This window comes from Carya illinoinensis, chromosome 5 (genome assembly GCF_018687715.1).
Source record: "Carya illinoinensis cultivar Pawnee chromosome 5, C.illinoinensisPawnee_v1, whole genome shotgun sequence".
NCBI lineage: Eukaryota > Viridiplantae > Streptophyta > Magnoliopsida > Fagales > Juglandaceae > Carya > Carya illinoinensis.
The window spans coordinates 2,094,544-2,115,354 of NC_056756.1; the positions used below are offsets into that span (position 1 = coordinate 2,094,544).

Below are 20,811 nucleotides of genomic sequence, written 5' to 3' on the forward strand. Positions count from 1 at the left end.
ATTTTATTTTCATATAATCGATGGGTTTGACTTCGCTTTTATCTCTTCTTTCTTTTTTTCTTTTATTTTAATCTCAAAATCTCCAAGGTTTCTTCCACAAGCAAGAAAATGATTGCTTTCAATCCTACCGTTTTGGAATAAATCCAAGGACCAAAAGATAGACTCGACCGGATTTGTAAGTGCTTCCGAAACTTACAAGCATGATAACGCTGGCACTGCATTGTCTTCAAAGGCTGGATTCTCATATACATTATGGATAGCTGGGTCTCAGCAACGTTCAGATGACTAGTTTGATGCGGTAGATGGATCGGGTTTCAGCTCTACCATTTTATTCCAGGTCCGACCCATACGAATTTTGAAGTCCGGGAGGGACAAGATAACGCTATTGAACAGAGTTTCACAAATGTAAATTAAAGAAGACAACTTTTCAACATGTCAAAAGCATAAATGAGAACAAAACACTTTGAAGTTCTCATATCCAAATCATGTCCAGAACCCGACGTTATGAGTTTTTCTTCCTCCTCGTCCCCCTCATGCTTTAAGACAATTATCCTTTAATGCATCCATTTATATTTCCCCATTCCATGCGAAAAATTCTCTCTCAGCCAAAAAAAATCTAATCCCAAGGATATTATACAAATCCACATGTAGCAAGCAATGATAGAGACATTCTTAGATTAGAAGATGATCGTGTTAAGTCTATCTGCAAAAGGGTTCCGTGGAAATAGATGTTTGCTGAGAGTCAGACCACAACATTAAAGTTGATAAAAGTGCCATTGTTGCAGTTTCAACTCGTAAGCGAAGTGGCCCAAGGCCAACAGCTGTAGCACCTGCTTCCAACATAATCTCCACCTCTTTCTTGGTGAAGTCTGAAGCATTCAAAAATGAACCAGCGGTCCAGGATTAATAACAACTAATCATTTCCATATTTTGGTACTTAAAGCTAGAGGAATATCCTATGAGCAGAATTTCATACATTGAATATTTCATTTTACTAGTGCAAAGACATTATGCATTACTGCATAGAAAAGGATAGAACTGCTTTGTGCATGATTTCCAACCACATTTAGTTGATTTACTTGATTGCTATCTGTGATAACTAAGTTAAAGGAGTTGGTGACATATGCTTCTTTATCTATTGGATATTGGGACTCCTATTTGTCAGAACTGGAACGATCAATTAGCAAGAAATGTGTAATTCTTCAATTAAACCAAATTAACGCCTGGATAGATGCAAACATTTGGTAATAAATAGATAGGGCTAACTTATAATGCATACTAACCCCCTTCTGGTCCAACTATAATCAGCCCACTACACTCTTTTCCTGATAAAGTCAATGTACTAACAACAGGAGTAGCCTCTGCTACGGCAACAAAGCAAACCTTCGACTGAGCAATCTGCAGGATATAACAAACAATGTCTTCATTACAAACAAACTAGCAGAGAGAGAGAGAGGTCCAAACATCTTAAAAGAGTCCTCTATACATTAATGCACGTAACCGATAAAATGGTATCACAAGAGCTACAGTACCTCCAACTACAGGAAAACCCATCTAACATTTGCAAATAAACAACAAAGAATAGTCTCTAAATGCTTAAACCACATAAACAATCATTTTTCATAGCTTCACAGAGAAGAAAATTTCTACCTCAGCCACAGTGACCATGCCTCCGCTGTAGTTCTTTTTCATGTTTATAGCCAAGATAGTACCCAACATTTAAATGAACAAGGAGGCGGAGAAGAATTACTCACAAGCGGCAGAAGACCATTGATTTTCATTGGAGGGTTCAGAATCATTTCATGCAGCCGTTGACCTATAAATATGTAATAAGGGGTATAAATTAAAACAAAAGTAAACATAGTCTCAGGCAGCCTTTCAATCACAAATCTTTCTAAATGTTCAAAACCTCATTAGCCAAAAGCAAATTTTAGCAGGAAAAGATATTTCAAATTTCATCATGAATGTAAGTTGAGAAAATAGCTAGAACAAATTATTCACATTGCTTAGTTGCTGCTAAAACGACACGTTGCAATCTGTCCACTCTATTCTCTGAAATTGAAGAAGAACGTTCCGTCAACAGAGGGGTGACACTACTAGCCCCCAGCTCCTAACACGATTGAAAAGGAATAAAATCAGCAGCCACAAATAAGTGCCAGTTTCTAACAGGACAATACTCATCAATGCAATAGGACGTACAGTGCATTTCTCAACAAGCCAGTCAGCTCGACCACCCTTTAGAGTACCTGAGCAATAGCAGCTTTAAACGTGATGCAAAACCCAAAATATTGTAGCCAATTTTATGACACGATCCTAATGAAAATCAAAAATACTTACCAAAAGCTGCAAACACATGCCAATATGCTCCCGGGGGAGGAACTAACTTTGGATCTTCCAAAGCCACAAAATCCAATCCACAACGGTCAATCCTCTGTATACACCCTCCTATCAAGCCTCCCTTCCCGTTGAAAAGCTCTACCCTTGCATGTCATTATTTGGACAAACATAAACATTTTCATCTAACACAAACTATTTTATAGTATCTAATGGATTTTTTTTTCTTTTGCTCCATTTTCAATTTATTCAAATGACCAAAAAAGAAAAAGTTCATTCTAGAAAGGCCAAAACTGAACTCAACACTGCAAATATCTAGGCACTAGTTGCAGTTTCTGTTTTCACAATACTTTGAAATCGTATAAATAATGGGGAAAATAAATTAAATAAAGACATTTCGTTAATAAATGTAAGTATCTGGGTAAGGTAAAACTCAAAAGGTATGACGATTAAGGTACCTGTCATTTGTGCTCAACCTCAAAACTTTAGACATGTGCCAGAACTCGTCACCTTGTATATGAACAATGCCACCCTGCAACATTACGAAAAGAAAAACTATGACACTGGCTCCATACTCCAATCATGTAACTCTTTAAGTTCAAATTTCGCTTGAAGTTTCAGGCTTCAGCATTGAAAGTGTCACATTACATTTCGGAGAAGTCTAAATAGACCGTCTTAATGCTAACCCCCTATATCATACTGATGCTTAGATAAAGGAATGAATGCCAACAGAATTTTGATTCAATCAGCCAATAATATGTCGGGTGGTCTTGAGCCTCTCTCAACCCCAAAAGCTAGCTGAAGAGGTAAGGCTTTCCCTCACACTTATAAACTGATCAACACCGCTTCCACAACCAATGTCCGACAACCCCAACATTTTTTATAAGTTTTTTTAATAAGTACAACCCCAACATAAACCCAACATAAAATTCCCGAATCTTCCAAAGTTTAAGACTTTTTAAAAACTCCCATCAAAGAAATAGCACCGAACCCAAAATCAAGCTTGTCCAAAATCCAACCCGACATCCCATGCCACCCCTTCCTCAACCATTAAAGTCAAAAACTATTTTCTCAAATCCACGTCTCCGCGGTCAATCGCTTCTATCAAACAGACGCTAGTTTTCACTCTATACATATTCCATTCCAATATCGATTATAACCAAACGAGGACAACGTAAATCCATTTCAAAGCATGACAGCTGCACCAATCAAGAACGCATTTTCAGAAATTAATCTGATTAATTAATTTACAGATAATACTCAAGTTCAACAAATTGAAGTTGTCGAGTTGTTAAATGAGCCAGGCCTAATGAAAAACTAACAGTGACTCCGCACAAAAACCCCGTGGGGAGTACTTCTACTTTGCAGCTAAGACTAAACAAAGGCAAAAAGACAAATCACTGACGGGTTTTGCACTTTCTTTTCCTTGATTTCTCATCAAAAAAACACGTTGTTATGCCCGTGCTTGTTTGAGAGAGAGAGAGAGAGAGAGAGAGAGAGAGAGAGAGAGAGGGAGAGAGTGCCTTGGAAGGAGGAAGCACTTCGGAGAAGAAGCGAGGGAGGCCACCAAGAGACTGGCTGGCGTAATCTGAGGAAGAAGACGAGAGTGCTCGGAGGCTCAAGGCCTTGAGCAACGAACGGTTCAAGGGCCCAGCAGAACGAGGCCGTAGTGTTGCTAGGGTTTGCATTTGCAACGGAATCCAACTCCTAGACTGCAGAACTGGTTTGAATGAAGAGCACGATATCGCCTCAACGCCTCCCATTCGGACGTACACGGAAATTTGCGCAATTCTCTGCCGTTTTTACCCAATTTTGCAGCTTAAACGCCTAGTCGTTTAATCAGGAAACCCTAGCCATTTGTTAGTAAAAGCTAGTTTTGTTGGGCCTTGAACTTTAATTTCGAAGAGTTTTGTTATATACAAGAATGGTCATCTACTAATCTGTGTATCAATACTAATTTATTCATACTTAAAATTTAAATTAATATTATTTTCAATAAAATCTACTTTTTGACCAATCACATCATATTGTTGCATAGATTAGTACATAATTATATTTGTAACTATATTTTTCCAATTTCGAAATTGGGTGATGCAAATTGCATTTATTCACTCAACGAGATGGCGCTTAGGAAGTGAGCCGAGATAAAAATTTTGTGAATACTAATATTATAATATGTGAATAGTAATAAGATAATTTAAGTTGAGTATTTTTTAAATTTTGACAAATGAGAGAAAAAATTAAAAAAAAATATATTATGAAGTTAAAATATTATTATAATATAGTTTTATTATATTATTTTTGTTTAAAAATTTGAAAATGTTGAATTGTTTTTTTATTTTTTGTTTGAAAATTTGAAAAAATTATAATGATTAGTTTGAAAATTTTGTATTTGAATTATGTTTAAAAATAAGACGAGAATTTTGATATTAGATCTACTTCCAAACAATGGGCTTGCTTTTGAGCTAATTTTCAATGCTCCGTTTCTTTTGGCCATTTTTTCTGAACATGGTGCTTGTTATTCCAATCAGCAAAACATCATGAGGTTGAGAGGATGTTATACAAAGCAGTAGATAACTAAAACACCTTTTTTTTTTTTAATACTTAGAAGATCAGTACGAGAGACAAGTACTGTTACACTAAGAAACTGGTGGCAAACGTGCATGTTGTTGTTAACCTTTGAATGGAGCCAAACAAAGGGAAGATCGGATGGATTTCTGAATCCGGGTAAGTTTTTTTGCCACATCAATCCGATTCAATCATATCTGGCCTCTCTTCACCCTTCTTGTGGGTGCATGCCAACGCTAGTGCCAAGAAAGCTTTCACTTGTCGTGCTTGCCATTTTCTTCCCCTTCCTCTCTACAAATTTTAGGATCCACAATTTTGGTTGGCCGATCTTTACAAACACAATCTTTCACATACTGAACTAATGAGGGATATTTTGGTGCTAGAGGTACACCTAAGCAGACGCAGAAGCAGAAGCAGAAGCAGAAGCACACCTAAGCTATAGACGTCACTTTTCTTTGAAAAGCAGCCAGACACCAGGTAGGCAAGGTTGACAGAGTGCCCAAAAGTTCCTTTGAAAAATTCATTTACATGATATTGTTGATGGATTGTCATGGAGAGTCATGAGTAGTTGCAGAACTTAGGAACCAAGATATGGTCCAAAAACGTAGCTGGGTCTTAGATCCCTATGAATGACTAGCCTGCAAGCGGCAGTATGAAGATATGTGTTAAGAATATGTACAAAATTCTCTTTTATACAGATTACAAATAGATATTTAAAACTATAACTATTCACAAATCAAGAACCAAACAGTTTCGGACTAAACCCTAATATCCAAACAGAATCAAGATAATAACAAGAACAGAATAATAACAAGATTAATCACCAAGAATATAGAGAAATAATGCAAAGATAAAGTAAGAAAGAACAACACAACCAATTTACATGGTTCGACCCTAATAGTCTACGTCCACGGCAGGAATGGGCCTCAGAGCTTTATTGACAATCTTTGTCCTTCACAGAGAAGTCACAGAAACCACTCTCAGATTACAGAGCACACATTTCACTTAGAAAATTACAGATTTCCCCCTTTATAGTGAAACCCTAGTTTCTCCTCTCGGTTCTCTCTCTCTCGAAGCCCCTCTCTCAATCGGCCAAATCACACAGAAATGAATTAGGTTCACAACAGACTGCTTTAGCGATACATATATAGGACACAACAGACTGCTTTAGAAGGCTCCACGTGTACTGATCTTATGGCTCAGATTTGGCCTCGGTTTAAAGTAGCTTACAAGTCACGTGCTGGTCATGTGATCCATAGCTCAGAATTAAAGCATCCATGATCCAGAACCTTCTAAATGTAACACACGAATAAGAAAGGTCAGATTAAAAACAATATAACAATTTATAAATGTTACTTGCTATACCATTTACAAATCTCCACCTTGGCAAAACATTTGTTTGCCAAATTATCAATCCCCATCATTAGGTTATTCCTGCACCTTCCCCCTAATGGGGACAGACTCTAGACTCCATACCAATTAAGTTCAGACAATGTCTGAACTTAGACTTTGGGAGTGACTTTGTCATCATATCTGAGGGATTATCCTCAATTGAGACCTTCTCCACACCAACAACCTTAGACTTTATAACATCCCTAACAAAATGAAGCCTTATATCAATATGCTTAGACCTTTCATGGTAAACTTGATTCTTAGCTAAGTGAAGTGCACTCTAGTTATCACAATGCACAGAAATATTGCCATTATAAATACTTAACTCATTTGCAATGCCCTTTAACCACATGGCCTCTTTTATTGCTTTTGTTAATGCTATGTATTCAGCCTCTGTTGTGGACAAGGCCACAACATATTGTAAGTGTGACTTCCAGCTTACAACCCCTCCAAAAGCAGTAAACACATATCCAGTTAAGGATTTCCTAGTGTCTATATTTCCTGCAAAATCAGAGTCTACAAAACTAATTAACTCACATCCTTTCTCAACACCCTTACCAAAACTGAGTCCTAGGTTAGTAGTGTCCACTAGATACCTTAGCACCCACTTAATGGCCTGCCAATGGGGTTTACCTGGGTTCCCCATAAACCTACTAACCATGCTTATTGCATAAGTCAGGTTAGGTCTAGAACAGACCATTGCATACATTATGCTCCCTACCATGCTAGCATAGGAAATATGTTGCATAAACTCAATATCAGAATATGTTTTAGCAGCCTGATCTACTGAAAGTTTAAAATGTTGACCTAAAGATGTGTTAACTGGTTTCAAAAGATTCATACCAAATCTCTTCAAAACTTTAGAAATGTAAGTTTTCTGGGACAAGTATAAAATCTTTTCATTTCTGTCCCTTTCAATTTCCATTCCTAATATTTTCTTAGCAGGGCCCAATTCTTTCATCTCAAATTCAGATTTCAACATACATTTAACTTCATCAATTAGATTAGTGTCTTTACAAGCTATCAGCATATCATCTACATGAAGTAAAAGATATATCATTATACTCTTTTCTTCCTTGTAATATACACAACTATCATAGCAACTCCTTTTAAAATTATTACTAATTATGTGTGTGTCAAACCTCTTATACCATTGTCTAGGAGATTGTTTAAGGCCATATAAGGATTTTTTAAGTAAGCACACATGATTATTTTTTATTTTATCAGTAAAGCCTTCAGGGGGTTGCATATAAATTTCTTCTTCAAGTTCTCCATGTAGAAAAATTGTTTTAACATCTAATTATTCTAAATGTAAGTTTTCAAATGTTGTATACGCTAGTAGTAATCTGATTGAACTGTGTTTCACCACAAGTGAGAAAATTTCATTAAAATCAATTCCCTCCCTCTGTGTAAAGCCTTTTACTACAAGCCTAGCCTTGTATCTATCTGGTCCCTTCTATCCCTGGTATGCCATCTTTCTTCTTAAAGATCCACTTGGATCTTATGAGTCTAACTCCTTGAGATTTAGGCACCAGTACCCATGTTTGATTCTTATTAAGTGACTCCATCTCTTCACGCATGGCTAAAAGCCACTTAGATGAGTCTTTACTAGATATAGCCTCTTTATAAGACCTAGGTTCTTGGTAAACAACATCATCAACCACTGTCAAGGCAAAAGCTGTAAGATCAGCCTGTCCAAACCTTTGAGGTGGTTTAATCACCCTCCTCTGTCTATCTCTAGCCAGATTCCAAGATCTGGCTCTACCTTGACGTGTGTCCTCTAAAGTTTGATCCGCAGAGTCACTGTCATCACCAGTTACAGGTTCAAGTTGGGTATTAACCTACTCCACCTCAATCTGAGATCCCTCTAAAGGATTGTCCTTATCATTGATTAATTGTGGTTCTTGTACCCGAGCCATGTGTGACTCATTAAAGGTCACATCTTTGCTCACAATACACCTATGTCTACCAGGTCCATCTACCCAGAGTTTGTATCCCTTAACCCCTTCAGGATATCCTATAAAAATGCACTTAAGTACTCTAGGTTCCAGTTCATCAGTTTTTTGAATGTGCATAAGCTACACATCCAAAAACTCTTAGGTAGTCATATCTAGGAGGTTTTCCAGACCATAACTCCTATGGGGTTTTAAATCCTATGGCAGAAGATGGACATCTATTTATAAGGTGTACTGTTATAGTAGCAGCTTCTACCCAAAAGGTTTTGGGCAGCCCTAAATTAGACAATAGACACCTAACTCTTTCTAGGATGGTTCTGTTCATTCTCTCAGCCATGCCATTTTGTTATGGAGTTTCCCTCACAGTCTTATGCCTAAGGATTCATTCTTTTTGACAAAACAGGTTGAAGTCATTTGATAGGAATTCTAAACCATTATCAGTCCTTAGAGTTTTTAGTTTCCTACCTACTTGGTTTTCAACCAGGGATTTCCACTCCTTGAACTTTTCAAAAGTGTCACTCTTGTTCTTCAGAATATAAATCCAGACCTTCCTAGAGTAATCATCTACTAAGGATAGAAAATAGCTCTCTCCACTATGTGAATTTACTCTAGCAGGTCCCCATAAGTCAGAGTGAACATAGTCTAGGGTCTGCTAAGTGTTGTGGGTTGCTGACCTGAAACTAACCCTCTTTGCCTTTCCATAGATGCAATCTTCATAGAAAGGCAAATTTTCTAGGTTTTGTTCATTCAGTAACCCTTGTTTCTGTAACTCTACAATCCCCTTTTGGCTTACATGTCCAAGCTTCCTATGCCACAAGACAGATTTATTCTCTACAGTGTTCTGTATTGAAGAAGCTTCCCCAACTACAGTTTCCCAAGCAAGGTATACAACCCATTTTTAATAACCCTTTTCATAATAAGTAAGGAACCTTTAGTGACCCTAAGTACCCTTGCTTCAGACTTGAAGGTGCAGCCTGATAAATCAAGCGTACCAAGAGAAATTAAATTTCTCTTCAACTCAGGTATAAACCTAACCTCCTTCAATATTCTTTCAGTGCCATCATGTAACTTCAATCTAACTGATCATACACCCATGATTTTGCAGGACTTATTGTTTTCTAGGATTACATGTCCCCCCTTTAACTCAGAGAATGTTTCAAACCAATCTCTAATAGGGCACATATGAAAAGAGCAACTAGAGTTCATTATCCACTCTGTTTTAGAATCAACTTCACTCACAGTGAGTACCTCAGCACTCTTATAGCCATCTAATACCACAGAGGCATCCCTTGCCTCCTTGGTCTTATTTCCTAGATTATTTTTCCTATCAGGATAGTCCTTTTTAAAATGGCCTTCCTTGTGACAATGAAAACATTTAAAATGTTTTCCCTTTGATTTAGACCTAGATTTCTTGGCTTCACCCTTGCCTTCCTTTTTCTCTTTTCTGTTCTACCCCTAACAGATAGCACTTCCCCATGCTCTTGTTTTGCATCTCCTTTATTTGGTAATTCCCTAGTATGAAGTACAGATTGTACTTCATCTAGTGTTAATGAGTCTCTACCATACATTAGGGTTTCTTTAAGGTTCTAATATAATGAGTCCAGAGAACTCATCAAGAGGATTACTTGATCTTCATCCTCCACCTTAATATCAATATTAGCTAGGTCTAGAATGATTTTATTAAACTCATCTAGATGTTGTCCTATTTGTGTTCCAGGGGTCATCTTAAAGGTATAGAGTTTGGTTTTCTTGTGCAGCCTATTTGCTAGGGATTTTATCATGTACAAATTCTCTAATTTTAACCAAATTCTTGCAGCAGTGTCCTCACTAGCCACTTCTCTCAGGACTTTATCCCCGAGAGAGAGGATTAGGGCATTGTGTGCTTTTTGGAGAATGTCATCTTTGACAGTCTCAATGTCTTCCTCTTTTAAAGAGGAACCTCTCTTTTTTCCACCCAAGAGGGCATCTTGAAGTCCATGTTGGATTAGGAGTGCCCTCATTTTTATTCTCCATAACCCAAAGTCATTATCTCCCGTGAATTTTTCTATGTCAAATCTCATGGTCCCTATCGACCTAGGCTCTAGATACCACTTGTTAAGAATATGTACAAAATTATCTTTTATACAGATTACAAATAGAGATTTAAAACTAGAACTATTCACAAATCAAGAACCAAACAGTTTCGAACTAAACCCTAATATCCAAACAGAATCAAGATAATAACAAGAACATAATAATAACAAGATTAATCACCAAGAATATAGAGAAATAATGCAAAGATAAAGCAAGAAAGAACAACACAACCAATTTACTTGATTCGACCCTAATAGTCTACGTCCACGGCAGGAATGGGTTCCAAAGCTTTATTGACAATCTTTGTCCTTCACAGAGAAGTCACAAAAACCACTCTCAGATTACAGAGCACACATTTCACTCAAAAAATCACAGATTTCCCCCTTTACAGTGAAACCCTAGTTTCTCCTCTCGGCTCTCTCTCTCTCTCTCGAAGCCCCTCTCTCAATCGGCCGAATCACACAGAAATGAATTAGGTTCACAACAGACTGCTTTAGCGATACATATATAGGACACAACAGATGGCTCCACGTGTACTGATCTTACGGCTCAGATTTGGCCTCGGTTTAAAGCAGCTTACAAGTCACGTGCTGGTCATGTGATCCATAGCTCAGAATTAAAGCATCCATGATCCAGAACCTTCTAAATGTAACACACGAATAAGAAAGGTCAGATTAAAAACAATATAACAATTTATAAATGTTACTTGCCATACCATTTACAATATGTTATTGCATTAGCAAGCTCCTTGGCAATCCGCAGCCTAGTTTTCCATGGCAGGATTTCATCCGCCCCAAAACCTCCTTTGATCGTTGAGAGCACCATTTTTTGCAAATTCATGAACGAGAACCGGTACAGGAAACTCTAAACAGCAGCCTAAGCACTTTAAAACATTCTCGTGGCTGCTCGTCTGGGATGTGATGACAATGTCACGGATACCACAGGACCTAACTTCATCCTCTCTAACCACCCTCGTGAACTTTTTGATAATAACTGGGCGATCAGCTAAAGAGCCCTTAACATAACTGAGCTTAAGACCATCGAGCTCGTCAACCCTAATCCCATATTACAGAGGTAATGGACAATTTTTTATAATGTGACGTGGATCAAAGTTATCTGCTGCTCTGATGAGCTCATCAGCAGAGAAATGGCGAATAGGATTGCATTTTCCATTACTAGAAGTAATGAGATTCTCTAATAAGATGCTTCCATTGGTATGAAATGATCTCTCTCTTTGTTTCATTCTCAAACATGCAAGCCCACCCTAAACTCATGCCTCTGCATGCAATTAGACCCTGGAATCCAATACTGGAAAAACAGAAAAAGCAACTCTATAACTGAGACATTGACCAAACGGGATGGGACTGATCTGTTTCAAGGGGCGCAATAGTTTCACAAGATGAATAATATCTGTAACTCCAAAACAAAATAATTTACATTTTAGATTGATATGCACGAAATAGACGTAACCCAATCCAACCTCCCCCGACCAAGCCCCAAAAGCTAGACAGATCATGTGTAAAATACCAAATCATCAATAAAGCAAAACCACATGATGAGAAAACAAAGCAAAAAAACAACTTACAAGAGTTGTGATAATGTTTTCGCCTTTTGTTTGGGCTGTCCAGAAGGACCCAGCTGGACACCTATCTCCGAGAGCTTTCTTTTCACTCTATGGATGATAGTGTTGGGCACTATCACAAAGCACACTTATATATGTTTGTACTTTTAAGTTTTCACCGTTTCGGCAGCCAATGCCATGTAGCTGGGAGGTATGTAACGATTCATCGTCTGTCCGTCAAATTCTCTTTTTTCTTTTTTTGCCATTTTTGTTGCTGTTTCCTTCTTCCCGATCCTCAAATTTCCTTTTTATGATTTAGGCATACGATTTCATTTGCAGTGCCGGAATCAGACACAAGCTAATTAAAAGTACTTGCTTTTTTCTCGCATCCACTTTCTAGATTTCTAACGTGGCTATTGACCAAAACAGAGCCAAAAAATGCATGATGATAAGGCAGATTACTCTTGTAATTGTTTGCATGCCTCATGAAATTTTGTTTTCGGTTGTTCTTGTTGACCACATATTACTCCTACATATTTGTTGCCCCTGGTTCAACTTACCAATTAAGCTTTCTATCAAGTCAACCTTCAAGATTCAAAGCTCGTTGTGTGATTAGGTTTCGGTCGTTTTTGTGCAGTACTGGATCATTATTGTGGTGGGAGCCCATGAAGTAATGTCGACAAGGGAATTGAGCTGGCCTGCGATCCGTACGGCTCGTTGTTTTAGGATGGACCTTATTTGGTTATCAACGGACATATTCTGGATTAGAGGAAAGAAATGGCTTCTGACTCTCTAATCAAAGTGGTCTATAAAAAATAAAAAAATAAAAAAATAAATTTAAATAAAATGATAAAAATAATAAATCACATGTTAGTTAGTAAGTAATATGTAGAAGATGAGTAGCATTTCAAATTAAGACAGCAGAAAAATACTTTATCGTGTACGGCATGAAATCAAGAAATGTCAAACCAATCCAGTAAGAACTCTGCAGCCATATAATAATAAACCAAACAAAATTGCTTGCCACAATATATTATTACATGGTCAGACAAAGAGAACCACCATTCGTCATTGTCAAATATCATGGTGTCATAATCATGGATATATAGGAACCCCTGCTGACATACTATTCGAGTTGCCGCCAAACAAAGAACACTCAATATCTCGGTAGGGCCTAGGGGGGTGGTCAAAAGCCAAGTGCCATTTAATATGGTCCACATGGATTAATAGCTGTTGCATACTTGTTTGTTTCTAGAGATAACGATTCATGGCTTGCTATTATTGACCATGTCGACTAGAAGCATTCTTACAAAGGGTCATACAAAAAATCTATGTAGTCATTGAAATTTTAGGTGATTGACATTAATATTTATATATATATATGGCTAAACAGTTGAGAGAAAGAAATATCATTTTTAATAATAATTGCTTGGTAGCAGCTGAAATCTCAGCGGCAAGTTGCATGGTGATTGAGAATGGTGCTTAATTAGTGATCGTGCAAAATTTTGTGGATGTGGTGCTTTAGTGCATAAATCTATGGGTATGGCTGCATTAGAGAAGCCTATCGTTGTCATGGTTGGCACACTATTTCGACAAGGAGCCAAAAAAAGAATTATATATGCACAATTCGACCATATGTGCCAAAACAGTGTTTTTTTTTTTTCCCCACTTTTCGCCAGAGAGTGCGCACTAGGAAGTTCATTCTGTACTGTTTACCTGCTGATATTATCAATAATAATGTGTCGCGCAAAGCTCAAGGCACAGCTGCACATGGCTGATCATACACTCATACCCATCCAAAAGCAGGACACTGATCACTGCACTATTGCCTGTAACAGTGCTTTCATTTCCTATATTTAATGATAGAAGCTTGGCCAATATTACTACGAACATTTTGCAAAACCCAAGTAGATGAAATTAATGATGCTGCTGACAATAATGCGCGTCTCTGTTGTTTTAGGCCCAACCTCCTGCTCAATGAGGACATGCATTGAAATTACAGAAGAAAAAACTGCATCGAAGGATTAGGTAGCTAAAGAAATTAATAAAACAACAAGAGATCATCAGAAAAGTCAATCCCGATTAGGTTTGACAATATTATAAACATAGACTAGTTTATATGAAGATGCAGTTCAATTTTGTTTCTGCTTGTGCCGCAAAATATATATATATATATGTAATACAATTTAACATATCATATCAAATCATATCAATTTATAAATTTATTTTAATGAGATCTTTTTGTGATTAAAATATTTATCTTATTATAATATGTACTAATCTTCTGTGCTCAGGTTATACGTTGAACTTGGCCACATAGTAATTCCAATTGGTAGCAATAACTTGCACCAGAAAATGTTACATGCAAAAAAAAAAAAAAAAAAAATTAAGATCCTGAGTATTCACTGGTTAAAGGGGTGAAGTAAGGAGATGAAATGATTCATGCGTTGAAAATTCCATTGGGAGAGAGAACAATGGATTGTTTGGTAGGAAGCGTTATACGTACGTACGCAGGCATTGCTGTTAAAGATTTTAATGGCAATAATTGAAGTGAAGGCTTCGGATAAGATAGTGATATTCCAATGTACATATAAGATGCCTGCAGGTATACGCTGCCGCAACAAATCAATATCGGAGTTTATCGTTTTCTACAACACACTTCTGAGACTCCATGGTATGCACGTACGCGCCACATGTTCCTTTCCTGAGATTTCATTTATTTCCAAGGTTAATCGAAAGCTTGGTTACGTAGTCCTTATAAATGGTAGGTAAGTTGGTCAGACTGTGTGGTTCAATGAACTTAAAAAGTCCGCAAATAATAACAGCATAAGAGATCACGAATAATCTGGAAACATGAACATGATAATCACGGGGTAAATCAAAACCTCTGGATTAATTAGACGATGGGATGTCCTATATCAAGAACAAGTACAGCATCTAATGTTTGTTTCCAAGTTCTTTGAACTAATATAAGAATTCTGAAGGAGGACATCATGCCAAATTATTGTTCTACAGCAGAATTGTTGTCACTTTTACGATATGATGTCGACCAAATGATATTGTATGGTGAAAAAGGAAAAAAATAGGAGTACTGTTGCTTGATCAGTACCCGCATCTGTCTTTTTTGCTTGAATCGTAATTTTTGCTTCTGGAAGTGCCATCTAAAACATGATGCTTGATTTTCATAGATGATCTTGATATTACGGAAGTATGACAATTTAATTAATTTGATCAAATTGCAGTGTTTATAACCACGAGGTCCTTCAGAAAAGGATCAGAAAGAGAAATCTCCACCAAGTACACAAACTCTGCACAGGAATATAATGGAAAAACTAGATAATTTGTCTATCAATACAGAATCTTTCCTACAAGGAAGGAATACAAAAACAATGTATGGTATGAGGTAATAATTAACCAAGCAGCTCCATGATAAAAACATGACCTGGGGCTACAACTACTTTACGTAAGAGATTCCAGGGACACACAAATAACCCAGAAATGACAAGATTACTACAGTATGAGAAATTTCAAGGCTTATGCTTCTGGGTGTAGATATAATCGATGTGAGCCGCTAGTGTTCTTCTCTCTAAACACTCTTCTTCCCCAGCTCCTTCACAAGTTTCTTCCACCATAACTTTCCCTAGTTCAGCATCCTTCAGAAAAATAAAAATAAAAATGTCAAAGAAGCATATTAAGCAAAACCCATAAAATTTTCATCTAAAAGCTGCCAAGTTAAAAAGAAAACATAAATGATATGATTTGAGGAAATCTGCGTACCCTATGCTGAGTTTTCAAGGAAGGGATGTCTGCAAATGTGGGCTCTGGCCTGGCAGTGGCGGAGGTTAGTGTGTAGAAGAGGAGGAGGGCTGCTACTAGACAAAGGGTGCTGACCTTGGACGACATCTTTTCTTTCTTGCTCTCTTTACTCTTTAGAACTGCCGATACAACACGAGACACAGAGCAGCGGTTGCTGGGGGAGATATTTATAGAGACCGCGAGGAATGAGGGGCAGATCTGGAATGACGAATCAATATTTTTTTCTTGACGAAAAATGTACGGATATAATTATAAAAGTTATAGATAAACCAAAAAGGCATTGGACTGCTCTCGAGCAGAGCTGACTGCCCCGGTTGAAATTTATAAAACCGAGAAAAATTATTTTATATTTTTAAATTAAAAGTACTGTTACGTAAAATCATGAAATATATAAATATTATATAATCGAGAAAAGTAAGATATATTATTAAAAATAAAAATTTATTATTTAGTTCTCATGTTTATTTATTTTTTTAAAATCGATTATATGATATCTACATAATTTATAATTATAAATATCATTTTTTTAAATTAATTATTATTTTAAATTGAACTTCAAACGATAGAAAAAATAAATAAAAAATGAAAGAAAAAGTCTTGATAGAAAATAAATAAGAGTACTGCTACATCTCCTGGGATGTAGCTACATCCTGAGAAGCCACTGAATAAGGTAAAAAAAAATTATTTTTTATTTATTTTTTTATATTCTTAAATATTTTTAAAAAAATAAAAAGATACAACATTACTAAAAAGCATTTTTTTAATCATTAAGTAAAAGAAACACACACACATTTGGGACACAAATTCGAGACCCAAATTCGGATACCAAAAAGTTTCTCAATAAATAATAAAATTCTAACTGAAAACTAGCTAACATAAGTTCCTAATAGATTTCAACCATGCAAACCTTGTGGTACTAATTATGGAATTGCGTTCACTCTGTATTGTCGAAGAATAAGCATAATTTGGATTAAAGGATAAATTTTCAAAGTAAGGCACCTGAAACAGAGGATTTTTAAAGCAAAGGATCCTGCTTGGATCGTACATGCACCTCTTTTGGCACTGTCAACTTGTATCTGTTTGATCCTCTGCCCCAACTTCTGGCTTCTTTAGTAGTGCGTTCACATGCAGACATAACAACTGAGGAGTTGACTATGCCCATGATACTCATAATCCTTGGTTTTTATTAGCCAGATTCATACAGGTTTTGTTCATACCTAGCAAGTAGCAACCGAATTTGGATTTGAACTTTTTTTATTACCAGGAGAAAAGGTTTCCCTTCGAGGAGAGGTTTTCACCTTCATACTTTGATCCTCTGGAGAGAGAATGGGCATGTAATAGCTCACATCATGGGGGAATCATCCCTCTCACCTGTCCCTTCGACATGGTTATACATAATCTTTACAACAAAATTAGAAGACCCTTAGAAACTGATCACTTTAATTGCAATCTGTCAACTTGTCTTACTACTTTTAAATACCAATTGATTACAATAAATAACAGATGTCAGCTATGATCGGACTGGTATGGAAGTAGACTTTATTTGCATCAAAATTACTCATGAGCATGACGCTTTTGAAGTAAGTTGACAAGCAATCACGAGGTGCATCAGGTTCAGGGGACAGAGTAGTGTAATGCACTATCATGGCAATTTTGGGTTACCCGATAAGGGAAAAAAGAGGCATCGTAACCTTTGCTTTGGCATGGCGTGGAGCAGTACTTATGAGTTGGAGAGAGTGGAATTCTGGCCTGGATATGGTATTGGTCCCCGGCCTAACTGATGAAGGAGTTTTTGCTCATAATTATCTTCATTCTCTTTGAAGGAGTGAACTGTGAAAGAGCCAGCATTAGCAGCTCAAAGTAATGAAAGAACATATATGGACTATGGAGCGTTGATGTTTCTTCATGGTCTGCATTAAATAGTGGTTGGTGGCTCAAAAGTCGGCAGAGAAAAGTAAGAATCCGAAGCTTGAAAATTAAATTGGCAATGAAAGAATATTCTTCTATTCTTTGGTCACCTTCTTATATTTGTTAGCTCCCTATTCACTTTTTCTACCTTGAGCAGACGACACGGGTTTCTGCCTTATGACAACTGTTCACACTGCCGTTTTTTCCATTAAAGGAAGGTACAAGACAAGCTCGTTGTGTGTCATGACATCGAAAAGGAATAAGATATTAATATTTTTTAATTAATTCAATTAATAGGTTTAAGCAATTAAATAATAATACCCACTAATTTTTTTAGGATTGTCGAGATAATACTTTCTATCTGATCTTCTCGTTTTCAGCCTTCTAGAATTAGCAGGAAGATATATCATACATGTATTTGACAAAAGGTGAGTGGAAATTCAAACACATGTTGTTCTTTTCCTACAATTCATATATAATTAGGTACGCAAGTAAGAAACTCTTTCAATTCAATTTAAATGATAGTAGCTAGGCATCCACTCCCATGTTTGCTCGGGGAATGTTATGGGGTATATACATATACCTAAAAGCATGATTTGCCCGCCCGATAAGACAGGCTTGTGCTGCTAGTTAATGGAAGTGGTCCATGCCATATTTAAATATAAATCTCCCCCAATAATAGATAATTGAAGTGGAGGAACATTCCCTTTCCTCACCTCTAACTACAGTGTTTTTGTGCAGAGAGGATGATATTCAACAACAAAGGTCGTTGTTGCTCCATTTATTTTGGAGTCTCTCTCCCCATATGTGTGGGTAGACATCAGCACTTGCGTGTCTTCACTATAATATATATCTTTGTGGTGTGAGAGGCAATTAGCCAAACGATTGAAAGCAATAAAATTGCCATTCAACATCTAGAAAAAGACAATTCCTTATTGTTGTGGATATGTTTTATAGCTACTCACACTCGAGCACTTACAATCAAAGAGTTGAGTAACTTGAAAGTTCTAGAGAATGTTCAGATGCCTCAGTTAGTAATTATAATAAAAAACTTAATTTTCTATATTAATGAATTAGATGGTCTTCACATATTTGAGTTGTCTATATATATAGAACTTGGGAGATTTTTATTAGTATGTGATAACAAATTTATCCGCTATTTGAAATTCAAGTCTTAAGATAAAAAATTTATCTATACTCAAATGATCGGATAGTTTTTCTTACTTAGAAGACTTTCAGACAATTATTCTTTTAATGATCAAGATGTACTAGCTTTGTAGATATATCAAGTTCTCATAAGACCTGGGTTAGTGCCCAAGTTGTAACCCAGGCGCACTTGATAGCCCAACAGGCCTCGTAGTACCCTTCCACTTACGTTTGTAGCCATTGAGTGCTGCTCATCCTCCTTACTAAAACAATTTTTTTCGAACACCCTTTGGTTATATTTACCTTAAATAACGTCACCCTATGAAGCAACAAGTTTTGTACTCTCCACGATTTTTGTCCCATATGCCATACCGCTCAAGAGTTTTAATTATAACAACAATATGTAGCAGATAGAGCTGTATATTTCCAATCTTTTTTTAATATATTTTATTTTACTTTTATTTTTTTAATAAATTGTTGCATTATGTGATGTTGTCACGTCAAAGAAATTAAATAAACGGTATAATTAGGTTGGGACAATAGCAATACTCTTTCTAAAATAATTATGCTAGGCAATAACAAAAACCTATATGTGATAAATTTTAACGTTTTTAAAAAAAAGATTGTGTGAGACTCAAGCAATATGATTAGATAGCGAGATAATCTCAAATGATATGTGAATAATAATAAAAAATAATAAAAAGTAATTATAAAATATTAAATAGCAATGAATAATAATAAAAAGTATGTAAAAAATAATAATAAATATTAAATAGCAATGAATAATAATAAAAAGTATGTAAAAAATAATAATAAATATTAAATAGTAGTGAAGTGATCAATCTACTATCCAAATATAACCTAAGTCTCTATTACTTAACAAAATAGGCCGATGGAGAATCAGTGTTGCGTGTAATGATTTTTCTTTTCATTAAATGTTTTGATCATAAAAGAATCTTATAAAAGTAAGATAAAAAATTTTTACAGTCTTGTCCTTTGAAAATAAATGAATAAATATGAAACACACATGAACTAATATTTTAATAGTAAATTCTTTTTTTTTTTTAAATGATTATATGATATTTGTGTATTTTATAATTATATATAATATTACTCAAAATATATCATATTAAATTATAATAATTTATAAATTTATTTTTATAAAATATTTTAAAGATCATCTTCTTATTTATAATCTCATTCTAATAATAAATTTGATGGGCTCGCATTACGAGCCAGACCTCCAGAGGAAGTAAAACTCTAGCCTGTCAACCCAAGCCCAAGCGCACACACATAAGACGAGTTCATACGTAGGAACCCAACTTCTCATATAAAGACGGCATGTATTAATTGGGTAGTATGGACTGCAACCTCCTTTTTTTGTTTTTTTATTTTTTGTTTTCGAATGGTGTTGTATCGCATTATATATTTTTAAATTAAAGAATAGAAAAATATAGTTACAAACATAATTATACATTAATTTGTACACTAATGTGATCTGATTGGTCAAAAAGTAGATTTTATTAATAACAGTGTTAATTTAAATTTTAAATATGAATAAATCAGTATTGTTTATATGTAGCAAAATTTTTAAAGAATTATATCTATAAGTTGGTGTGGAGGATTCACTTTTTATATTGTTGATATGATAATTTATAATTTATAAAATAATTTAATTTTTAATTTATCTTACAAATTAAAGTTTATGATACAGACAATAAAAATGTGTGAATCACACAAACTTATAAAATAGAATGAATCTTATAACTTAGGATGCTTGGATTTGATCATTTAAAAGACGTTGTTACCATGCGGCCTAGGCCTAGCGTGCATTGTTGGACATGTATTGCTGGGTTTATCCCATAGTACATTTGCATTTTTTATTTTTATGTAATTTTTATTTCAAATATTTTGTAAACATATTTAAATATTTATAAAAGAAAAATACTTAAATTTACTAATAATTACTTTCTTAATCATTACATAAAATTTAAAATAAATTAGCGTTCAAACTGAACAGGACGATACAATATCATTTTTCTATTCAAAATAAGATTA

General features: G+C 35.6%; 2 protein-coding genes and 1 pseudogene across 2 annotated transcripts; all 3 read right to left on the reverse strand.

Annotated features, from left to right (window-relative positions):
- Positions 1–448: 448 nt before the first annotated feature.
- Positions 449–4,117, reverse strand: LOC122311994 (ribosomal RNA small subunit methyltransferase E). Its single transcript, XM_043126803.1, has 8 exons — positions 3,858–4,117; positions 2,793–2,866; positions 2,338–2,480; positions 2,200–2,246; positions 2,002–2,110; positions 1,755–1,816; positions 1,284–1,398; positions 449–869 (listed from the first exon to the last, which is right to left on the reverse strand). The coding sequence occupies exons 1-8, from the start codon at positions 4,095–4,097 to the stop codon at positions 700–702; spliced, it is 960 nt and encodes a 319-aa protein (XP_042982737.1). The 5' UTR covers positions 4,098–4,117; the 3' UTR covers positions 449–699.
- An 889-nt stretch (positions 4,118–5,006) lies between these two features.
- Positions 5,007–15,061, reverse strand: LOC122309329 (annotated as a pseudogene).
- Positions 15,062–15,204: 143 nt separating this feature from the next.
- Positions 15,205–15,853, reverse strand: LOC122309370 (phytosulfokines-like). The gene is made up of 2 exons (XM_043122843.1): positions 15,661–15,853; positions 15,205–15,536 (listed from the first exon to the last, which is right to left on the reverse strand). Exons 1-2 carry the CDS (start codon positions 15,784–15,786, stop codon positions 15,411–15,413), a joined length of 252 nt encoding a protein of 83 aa, XP_042978777.1. The 5' UTR covers positions 15,787–15,853; the 3' UTR covers positions 15,205–15,410.
- Between the last annotated feature and the right edge of the window lie 4,958 nt (positions 15,854–20,811).

What these genes read in the sequence shown, in the direction of transcription:
- LOC122311994 (XM_043126803.1), bottom strand. Translation starts at nt 4,097, where the DNA reads ATGGGAGGCGTTGAGGCGATATCGTGCTCTTCATTCAAACCAGTTCTG. An exon ending in AGGTTGAGCACAAATGACAG is followed by an intron (nt 2,481 to 2,792) that starts GTACCTTAATCG and finishes ATGACATGCAAG; the next exon opens with GGTAGAGCTTTTCAACGGGA. An exon ending in TCAATGGTCTTCTGCCGCTT is followed by an intron (nt 1,399 to 1,754) that starts GTGAGTAATTCT and finishes TATATCCTGCAG; the next exon opens with ATTGCTCAGTCGAAGGTTTG.
- LOC122309370 (XM_043122843.1), bottom strand. Translation starts at nt 15,786, where the DNA reads ATGTCGTCCAAGGTCAGCACCCTTTGTCTAGTAGCAGCCCTCCTCCTC. An exon ending in CCTTGAAAACTCAGCATAGG is followed by an intron (nt 15,537 to 15,660) that starts GTACGCAGATTT and finishes ATTTTTCTGAAG; the next exon opens with GATGCTGAACTAGGGAAAGT.